This window comes from Chanodichthys erythropterus, chromosome 15 (assembly GCF_024489055.1).
Source record: "Chanodichthys erythropterus isolate Z2021 chromosome 15, ASM2448905v1, whole genome shotgun sequence".
Taxonomy (NCBI): Eukaryota; Metazoa; Chordata; class Actinopteri; order Cypriniformes; family Xenocyprididae; genus Chanodichthys; species Chanodichthys erythropterus.
The window spans coordinates 29,538,316-29,549,551 of NC_090235.1; the positions used below are offsets into that span (position 1 = coordinate 29,538,316).

Sequence of the window (11,236 nt, forward strand, 5' to 3'; positions counted from 1 at the left end):
ATTGAAACTAAACTGCATTTAGTTAAAATAGTCTGTGCAGGACGAATACTCTCCTCACAGAACGGCAAGATCGAGCGTGTTCCTCGATCTGTTTCTAAAACTATATATTTATAGCTAAAGTGTCAGTGCGTGTTCCACTGTACTAAATCTGCTATATTTTCCCCTTTGTAAAACAGTAACGCTATACGCTTGCTTGTTTTATATTTATAGCTAAACTGGTTATAGTGCGTGTTCCACTGTACTCAATCTGCTATATTCTCCCTTTTGCTAAACGCTACATGCTTGCTTGTTTGAGCTCCCGAGCGCAATTTAAGTGATTTGAAACTGATCAAGTGAATCTTTTGAACCTGTTATATTTTGCACGCAAAGAGACCCGCCGAGGTCGCGATTTTTCCATCTATTACAGCAGAAAGCTATCACTTAAAGTTTAAGCCCCACGTCGTAAAACAGCTACGAGTGGTGTCTCTTATTTATAGAGTTGAAATGCGCCGACATTTCACGTAACGCTTGATTGTACGTGCATGCGTCTTTCATTTGTACAGTTACATGTATTTGATGTAATTCACATGTTCGCCACTATCATTTTGTTTGGTCGCCATAGTTACAGTCGTGGCACGGAAGTCTTAACCAACGCTTCCGGAAGAACGTCATTGTAAACAAACCGCACGGTGTTGCTAAGCTAACCTCTGCAGTTGTTTACATTGAAATTCATGCTAAAGCCTTTAGCCTCGAAGCTAAGCTAGTTAACATCATTGTGTGAAAGCAGTGTCTCTGTGAGCAACTATAAAGTGATTTAACCACCTAAAACACTTAAATTTTATGTACACTTGTTGGTCTTTCCTTCTTATTTTCCCCTTTACTTTCTCACTTATTACTTTACCTATATTTTACTTGAAAAGAAAAATATTGGTTTACAATTATTAATCGTTTTACCTGCATTTGACTTGAAAAAGAAATACTGGCTTACAATTTTAATTGTCAAATTTGAATTTAATAAAACTAATTAAATTTAAATTGAAACCCTATTTTTCTAGAAAGTAATTTTAAATGATTTCTACATTTCCAAATTTCCATTATTTCTAATTTCATAACTAAAATTATATTTTAGATCTATACTTCAGGTATGAATAAGCCTTGAACTTTAAAAGTTTAAGCAAACTTATTCCACCAAAGTTTTCCTAATTTTGACTCACATTTGTTCATTATTTTATTGCGTTACATCTTTATTTTCCTTTTCTTGGTTATACACTTAGCCACTCTATTTTATTTATTCATTTACCTCTTTGTTTAATTCCCTTTTTTCTTATCTCATCCTATTATTTTCATTTTTTTTCTCTTTCTTACCGTTTTCCCTTCCTCTTCGTATTCTAGCTTAGGAACGACACACCTGAGCCTTTTTAGGAGACATTGATAACTTATTACGAGTTTCAAATCAATCAGAGACAACCCTCTCTTACTAACATTTTTATTCTCATGGGTTAGTTGTCCATCAACTACCAATTATATCCTCGTAATTAGACAAAGGCTTCAGAGCCATTTGTGGATCTGGTCTCCTTTCTTCTCCTTTCCTTTTCCTCACGTCTTTCCTGTGCTCTCCTGCTTTCTTCCATCCTATTCTTCACTTTTGTAGGGATCAAGCTTGGACGAACCATCAATCAATTCTAAAGAAAGAGAAACACAATCTTTCCAAAGAAACAATTCATTAGGTTTTTGATTTTAATCAAACCCTTTTGTGTTCTCCATACTCCCTGCATTTGTAAACGCAATTTAAATTTTGACATTTCCTCCAAGAACATTTAACAGAGACAAGTGTTGAGCAACCGTTGCCTTCACAGCATCCCTGGTAAGCAGTTCAACTGAAGGTGTGTGGTGTCAATCCTGTCAAACTAAGAAAAGAGGTATCAGCATTATTATTGTCTTATTGTCCTTGCGAACATAAACAATAATATATATATTTTCTTTTCTTTTAGTTTTAGAAACAGTTGTTCATTAATAGAAAATATTTATTTGAAATAAATATTTCTCTAAATAAAAAAAAAAAAAACTTACAATTTGTTTTAACATTTTCTCTCTTTTCCCTTTCTCAGTTGAGTGACAAAGTCCTCACATCACGAGTTGAAAACAGTTTTTCATTAATAGAAAATATTTATAGAAAATATTTCATCTATTGAAATTTGTTTTAACTTTTTCTCTCTCTTACTCAGTTGAGTGACAAAGCCTTCTCATCACTAGCCTACCTGTCTACACTCTGAGACCAACACGTAGCCATCACACTTCACGATTGGTGTACATTCACTGAACGACACTTAGCTGTTCCACCACATATAGGCTTGCACCCCACACAGATCTGTGTCAGTCTCTTCTCCCCAGCGTGCCAACATGTCGCAGACGGAAAACCCCACTGCCCAAGATGTGGACGCCTGGCTCAGCGGCATTACAAACTGCCTCATGCCAAAGACAATTGAACTGTTATTATTTGTAATAATAATCATAATTCTGAGAAGATTCCCGACGCATGATTCAAGCCAGAACCAAGACCACACTGAACTAGGCAAGATAACCAATTCTCTAAGCATTGCCTTCACAGCCCAGCTGAAACTAAGCGACAAGCACATCACCCACCTACAGGAGGAGCTGACACGTGCCCAGAGCCGCATAGACAAGCTGGAAGTGAAAGTCCAAGACGACTTCAAACGTCAGACCACTGAGTTCCTGAGAGAGCTGATGCACATCCAACGCTGCGCAGACCAGCACAAGGTGAAAGCTCAAGACAAACTTGTGGAGCAAGAAACAAAGGAACAAGTTGACAAGCTCCAAGAAGCCCTTGCAGTTGCGGAACGTGACAAGCAAGAATTAAAGACTGTCCAATGTCACCTGGTAAACCAACTAGAAAATGCCAATTCTGACATTAAAGATAAGAACTTTAAAATCAATGCTCTGGAAGACCATTTGAAATGGTACAGCACTGAAATGGACCATCTAAACCAACAATTAGACGATGCCAACGGCAAGCTCTACATGGTTAGAAATGAACTTAAACATGTTCACACCCAGAAACCAGAGTTAAGAAGGGAGGGGCCTCCCTCAGCATCACCACAGCTGAGCACAACAGAGTCCCCTATCCAAGAACTGCCATGCAACGGAAGAAGTGAGTGGCCACAACCCACAACATCACCGGCCTTCACTACAGAATTCTTCCCTGTCAACCAAAGAGAGCTCATCCATGCAGACCCCAAATTTGCACACGAGATGACCCTTAAAGACCTTAACAAGCTGGCTAAGAACATCACACAGTTCAACCCGAACTCCATGGAGAACCACAACATCCAGACTTACCTCCGAGATATTGACTTCTACCTACAGGTGAGACCCAATGTGACTGACAGAGACAGGTTGTATCTCCTCAGGTCCACATCCAGCCCAGAGGTACGAAGCTTCTTAGATCGACAACCTGTTCACGTTAAGCACAACTACCAGCTATTACGTGAGTCACTGATCAAAGAATTTACAGGCCCAGAGTCTGAACATGGACTGTTAGTCTCCTTGGAAACCAAACAAGGTCGACAAGAGACTCCCCAAGCTTACTACAACCGTTTCCGACAAGCCTACTTAGGTGCACATCACGAACCTGAACTTGAAGAGGATGTGAACTTCAAAACCCTCTTCCTGAGAAACCTGCACCCTGGACTAAGTCACCATCTTGGCGTCATGGCCTGCCCAAGCACAATGTCAATCCAACAGCTACGTGACTTGACACACAAGGCCTACATCAAACAGAAGATGAACTCAAAGAAAGGTTTGAAAACAGCCACAATTTCAAACTCCGGCAGCCAAGACTCAAGCCGTGCACTGCAAGACAGCCAGTGGCATGACAAATCCACAGCCTGTCATAAAGGACATGGAGAACGTGACCCCCATGCCACTGACAGCTTCCACACCGACAGCTGGAAAATGCCATGGGACCAGCCACACTTCTCAAGAAACCCACCAGAAAGAAACATCTGGGATCCAAACTGGACAGCCCAAGTCCACCAACCAACACATTCAAATGCATCCACTGTGGGTAAGCGACGGCGGAACCCACCTCTGCATCACTCAGTTAAACACAGCACTGAGAACAAGAACGCCCAAGAACAAGACAGTTCCACCTCAGAAGACATGGAACAACTGATGAGGCAAATTACAGCGTTCTTTGCAAACAACATAAACAGCGACGATCACAAGGATCAGTCACCCTCGTTATGACTAGAGACGGAACGGAAGGTCAGTGATCACCTGATCCACCTTCCAAATGGAGATGACTGCCACCTGTTCTACAACAGCACAGAACGAAGCGGTCTCTTGCAGCCAAACACCGCTGGAAACTCAATAGTACCAGAGAACACAGTTCTGGTTACTCATCACCCACCAATAAACCCAACGAGTTCCCATCTCAAGAACCATGCTTGTGCAACAGTAACAACAGTAAGCACAGAAGGTCAGACAGTCTGTCACAACCAGAAGGCATTACAAAAGGAATGCAACGTAGGAGACAAAGTTTTGCACCACAGCTCAACACAGCCATGTCAAACTTCCTCCTACCTTCTGCCAAAGAACTTTCTGCCTCACTGGACTGACTCCCGTCAAATTAGGGATGATCTCTCATCCCAAGTCCAAGATGCAAAGAGCCAATCTTCATCTAAGCCCTTCAAGAAAAGGGGGGAGCAAGACAGACTGAACCAGATCTGACCATACATACACTGCACTACATTACATTTTACACTACATTACATTTTACACTACACTACATTAACATACTCACCAACATGCTCTTCCTACAGACAGATATTAGTTTCAGAACCTAGCTCAACATCGACTTAGCTACATTCACCATAAGAAACATGCAACCATCTGCCCAACAAGTAGAACACCTTTCATTAAGCTGGTACATGACATCTTAGATGCACGCAGTAGTGTTAGCCATACCAGGAAACACTTAAGTGTTTTATTTTGTTTTTTTTTCCTCTTCCTCTCTTTCCCTTCTTCTTTATAAGGTAAAATACCTGTCTGCCCCATAAGGGTCAAGGTCATGACATTAGGATTGACGCACCACGCCTAAGGTCTGAAAGCCATTTGAAAATTCAAATGTGAGCCCGAGAGAGCTCCATGATGGGTCACATCATTTTTACCACAAATGATGTCACCAGAACAACCTAGAACAATTTAGAAGATAAGGAAACAAACAATTTAAATCACACAATTTGATCCAAGCATTAACATACTGAGACAATGTAAAATAACAATCCCAAAATTGAACTTAATCCATCAGTACTCAGATAATCTAATGCCCTGCACCAGTATAGTGGTCAATCATGGAGGTGTTGTTTTGTTGTTGCTTTGTGTGTGTCTGCTTCTGTCCATTTTTCCACAGTGTCCGCCGATGTCTTCATCTCAACACATCGCCGAACAAAGGGGGGATATGTAGCAACTGTGGACGAACCAGACAAATGAATGATGATTCTTTCAAAACATAATTCTAATTCAGAATTGAGGTTCCGGCTCCGGACCGTCTGCAGATAAAGCCAGGCTGATTACTTTTACGACACATGCTTCCTGATAGCAGAAGCGACATACCAAAGGGTCACCCAAGAAGACAGAGAGACGATCCAGACCCTTTTGTTTCCTTACTTCACAGGAGAGCCAAAGAGACTGTTGAACAAATAAATCTGCTTCAAAATTGTTCCAACAATTTTAACGGACTTATCAAACATCTTTTAACTACATACATTTTGCATTATGTGTCCACAAGTACTACCTGTAAACAGTTAGGCTTTAGAAACACTCACAATTCATGTAAATGTGTTAACTCTTGACTGAATGACTGAAAGTATGCCTTATTTGGACTTAATTTGATTCTTTCCCCCTTTCCTATATCCTGACTTGAATGAAATCTGTTTAAAATGTATTGTATCCCATTTAACAGCAATTATGTTAAAATGGCAATCTGCTAAAGCAGAGACAGACCGGGATGTGACACTTATGTTTTATTGGGGGCAGAGGAAGGCCCTCTTGAAACAGGACAATGTCTGATTGGCCAAGACTCCTCAGAGGTGTGACAAACAACTAAGTTTAAATGATCATATTGCAAGATAGTGAATGGAGAGAAGTTGGTTAGTAAACGAACTGGAGTTGGTTAGTTCTGGTAAGAGAAACCATGACCAGAGTACCAAAAACAATGGAGTAACAAGAAGAACAGACCAGCCGCCCATTCAAGCCATCCAACCTTCACTCACTTTTCTTTTCTTTACTTAATTTTCCTTTACCGCTGAAAGTCTCGTGTCCTACGTTTCGCCGCAAAGTTCAACCAACGACTTTTGCCGCTTCAACTCCAGCGACAAAGAGACTTCCTTCATTGTTCCACACGGACCTGATCTGGACCAATCATCGACTTGGGAAACCCCTCTCTGCACGACGAGGGAAATTCACCTTTAAGTCAACGCAAGCAAGTACCTCCAGACCAAAACTGAACTGGTGCATAAATGAATGATTCATGGTTCGTTCTGGTCCTTGAAATGCATTGATAGGAATTCGGTTAATCAGATCACTCTCTCTCTCTCTCTCTTTCAAAACTCTTTCTCTCTCATTTCCTTCTTACTGCAACGCGTATGAATGTGTGTGTGTGTGTGTGTATGTGCGTGCCTTTGTGTTAGATTAGTTTGTGTTAGAATAAATAAAATCTCTTGTAGATTTTAAAAGGAAAGTGTCTTGTATTATGTGCTTTATGATTTAATGTCTTAAACTGTGATCAAGTTACCGTGCTCTAATCAGTGTTTTCACGATTGTTGGATATTTATATCCGTTACAAGAGCTTATTACGGCTCGAGCAAATGAACGCTGTACGAATCAGTTGCTCGGTCGTAATCTAAAAAAAACTCTTTATAATTCCCTAAATATTTCATTTGAGCTAATTTTACTTCCTAGGGTGTTTTCCCTACAGATGATTCGGATCGCGTGTCAAACCGACAAACTGCTGAAATCACGTGACTTTGGCACTTCAAACCACTTATTCAACACACTGAGTCATTATGCTCCGAAGCTTCCTGAAGCAGTGTTTTGAAATTGGCCATCACTATATATTCGTTTTTTTTTTTTTTTTTTTTTTGGCGCACCAAAAATATTCTCGTCGCTTTATAATATTAATATCGAACCACTGTACTCACATGAACTGATTTAAATATGTTTTTAGTACCTTGAGATCTTGAGAGAGGAAATGAAATTACATTGCTCCCTATGCAGGCCTCACGGAGCCATCGGATTTCAACAAAAATATCTTAATTTGTGTTACGAAGATTAACAATGGTCTTACGGATGTGGAACGGCATGAGGGTGAGTAATAAATGACAGAATTTTCATTTTTGGGTGAACTAACCCTTTAAGTTGCTGCCATGTGATTGGCAGATAAGATATTCCTTTTAACAAGCAATTTAACTAGTATACCTAATAAAGTGGCCAGTGAGTGAATGTATATAATAGATTAAATCTTTCATCATGTGATATATAATTATTGTGTCTTCTAGTGTGGGCAGTGTGTGGACAAGATCAGGCTAAGACTCTTCTGCACTTCAGATCTGCTATCTGCACGCTGGGCCGAATCTCTGCACTTCATCTGCACTGTCCAGAGGGAGGAATCACTGACTCCCCTCCACCTAAAACCAGTGCTGTAGGGGTGGTGGATCATTCCATCCGCTTGCATCTGAGTGTTCAGGTAATGCAGAGTAAGATTTTCCTTTCTAAAGTAAGGATACTTCTATATATATACACTGCTGATGTCTCATTCTCTCTCTGTGTCAACAATTAGAATGGAATTAATGCTGACAAACAGAGAGCTATTCTATCTCAGCGCAAAGAAAAGCTGGCTTCCAAACTTAAGCAAGCCCTCGCTCGGACCTACGTGCCCAACTACACAGAAAAAGTACCTGATAAAGTCAGACAAGAGACTGAGAATAAGGTGAGTACAGAGGATAATGGGAAGCTTTACCTCATAAAATCTGTACAGGTCATATTACACAATGAAGACTATTGCAGGACCTTTTCTTTTTTGCATTGTGACATTATTTTGTCATTATTGTGATGCAAACAATTTAATTGTCTTGACAGAAATCTCACAATGCAAAAATAAATGGAACAAAACCTTCATTTGTAATTCTTTTCAAACTTTTTTCTTTTGATACTGAGGTTAAATATGACATGGACTTCTTTTTGTGAGATTCACCCACCTATACATAAAGAAATTTGAAAAACAAATTTCCATGTTACTTGAAATGCATGAGGCTTATTCGCCAGCCTCATTGCACACCGTTTTCATACACTCTTGCAGTTCCACTGAAAACATTATTCATTTTATGTTACTAAAGTTCCATATGAGATTATGCACGTGTATTTATGTGCTTTGAAATGTTTATGCATGCACTGCATGTGCTTCATTCGGTTTATCCCATGAGAAAGCTACATTCTTGTCAATTGAATAATATATACAGCTGAAGGAGCTTGCATACATTTATTGTGTTCTAAAATAACCAGATCACAGCTATGGAGCAGGAGCTGAAGAACATTGAGGACCAACTTTTCGCTTTGGAAGAAATAAGGAAAGAAGTCTAATGGACACATTGATCCAAATGCTAAAGCCATCCAATAACCAGATGGAAAAAAATACTTTTTTCTTTTAGTAAATCTGATAAAGATGCCTTGAAATAGACAATGAGTCACTGCTTTATTCAACAACAAAAAATATGGTTTGTGCATATTTTTTATGTTGGTTTGGATGTAAAATAAATGTAAAATAAATTATTTACCAAATAACACATTTGATGAATCATTTTGCTTTGGTGTACCTTGTACCTCACCACATTTTGTGAAATGCATAAGAAGACTTTTAATTTTTTTTTTTTTTTTTTTTTTTTTGTAAATAAACACCTCATCTATGCTTCATTAATTAATCAGTTCTATGCTCTCAATTAGATATGAAGGGGGAAAAAAATCTTCAGCTGTGACTTATTCACGATATAGCACCAGCCTTGAGTACCTTATTGCTTTTATAAAACGGTTACCACACAATACAAATATTAAAGCCAAATATATATATTAATGCAACTTTCATGAAGTAAACCTTCACTAAAAGCATTCCTTTCATCGGAAAAAATAGTCCCTGACTGCGAACAGCAACAGAAGTTACGTTATTATGCCATTAGATGGCGGCAAAGAGGCCATTCACAAAGAACACGTTTTTATATTCCAATCTGATTCCAATGCGGTACTTTCCCATTGTTTTTCAATGTAAACACGCACTTGACGGACATGCATGACCGTTACGCTCACGTCTCATATCTTCGCACATGAACGCCGCATTTTTAAGACGCCTTGTCAAGGTAAAAGAATTTCAACTTTTACACGCAGCACCGCTCATCAATATCAGTTCCAAAACAGTGGACCAATCAGAAGAACTCGGAGGCGGGGCAAGTTGACATGACAACTGTTTTATTTGACGACAACATGGCGGAGGAGGTGCTCATTATTATCTTTTTTTCCATCTAAAAGCTCGTTTCTGTCAATTCTGCTGTTTGCCTATTCTATTATTTCCGTTATTGCATCATGTCTCAAAAGCACGTCTCAAAACCCTAGCGTTCTTGCTGCGCTTTTTTTAAAACCATTCCTGAGCGCTGTGTCTTGCGTTTTAGACGCAAAGACACATTCTGTTTAATTGGCCCCAAAGACTCTTTATGAGTGTGTCAGTCAGTAGCAAAGACTGAATTGATGTGAACACGAAACAAGGCTCAACTGAAATGCTTTGACTAGCACTGTCAGTCATGGGAAAACCCCTTAACTGTTAAAAGGACAAGATAATACATCGGACATTTAAACAGATTTTTTATTATGAACATAGGACTGACCTGAAGGAAAATGCTAAATCTGAATGCAGGTAATAATCTCGCTCACTCGATCTCATTCTCACCATACTCTTCTAAATAAACTGTTTGTTCTCAATATTGTTAATTGAAGCTTACTGTATTAAGTTGCTAAGGGTGTTGTGTAGTGATACACAGAACCGTTGGGTGAAGCGGTCATAGCCGTGTTTTATCGTGACCAATCAGAATCAAGGACAGGAACTAAACGTTTTATAAATATGTATATAGTATTATGCATATTATTATTATTATTATTATTATTATTATTATTATTGTTATTATTATTATTATAAAAGGTATGTGTATGTATTACTACTATTACTTAGGGCTAATATGGCCAAATATATTATCACAATATTTTTTCCATTTTATGCCATATCGATATTTATCATGATATTCATTTACCATTAAAGGAGAAGGAAATGCTTTCCACATGTTAGACCCTGAGAATGAATGTAAACTTGTTTGTTGCTATAATTTAGGGCCCCATAAAATCCATTTTATTTATTTATTTTTTGAGATATTGTGTTTTGTAAAGTAATACAAATTTATATAAACTTTAATAATTTAACCAAGCTTTTAAACATTTTTTGACAAATAAGGTGCTGCACAACAGAACTGGTATAAATTTAAAACATGGGTGAAAAAATATCTTGGTTGTATGATATTCCTTAGAAATATTATTATAATTATTATTATTATTTGAGAAGTAGCTTACATTATAGTATACAGCAGTGATATATTTCTTAAAGTTAAACTGTGAAGTTTGTTTTAGAAGTTAAATTGTGAAGATCTTTCTGTTTTAGTTTCAGTTTCAGTTTGTATTTAATGGTATTTCTCAAATGAAACGGTGAAAAGCTTGTAAAGTGATTCTCAAAGCAGCTCTGGAGATGAAGTTAATGTGTTCAGACCTCATATATTGAGACGGCAGACGCTGAAAACACTGTGAGTGTCATGTTTGTGTATCAGACGAAACCTCACCATTTATTCACACAGATACACGCAGAAATCACTTATTAGGAACATGCACTGACTGGCTGTTGTCGTGTTTATTTCTGCTGTGGGATGAATCCATATCGAGTAAAAATAGCAAGAGCTTATGACTATCAACGTAAATTTCATCGCAGTCTCCATATGATATTGTTTATCACCCAGTACAACTACTACTATTAGGCCTAGACTACTATTATTATAAAAGATATAGTATTACGACTATACTGTTCCCATTCAAAATGTAACCACTAACATTCATCTCAACCTGTATTTATAAATACCAGAGTTAAAATGATTGTGAA

The 11,236-nt window shown here is 38.3% G+C and overlaps 1 protein-coding gene across 3 annotated transcripts in view; it reads left to right on the forward strand.

Moving 5' to 3' along the window:
* vars2 (valyl-tRNA synthetase 2, mitochondrial) overlaps positions 1-8,902 on the forward strand; it is a 32,862-nt gene extending 23,960 nt beyond the window's left edge. For all 3 annotated transcript variants that reach the window (XM_067411206.1, XM_067411205.1, XM_067411207.1), the window contains 3 exons: positions 7,557-7,744; positions 7,838-7,987; positions 8,560-8,902. In XM_067411206.1, the coding sequence (XP_067267307.1) occupies positions 7,557-7,744; positions 7,838-7,987; positions 8,560-8,637 (416 nt within the window). In that variant the 3' untranslated portion in view covers positions 8,638-8,902. The remainder of the gene's footprint in view (positions 1-7,556; positions 7,745-7,837; positions 7,988-8,559) is intronic.
* The last annotated feature ends 2,334 nt before the right edge of the window (positions 8,903-11,236 follow it).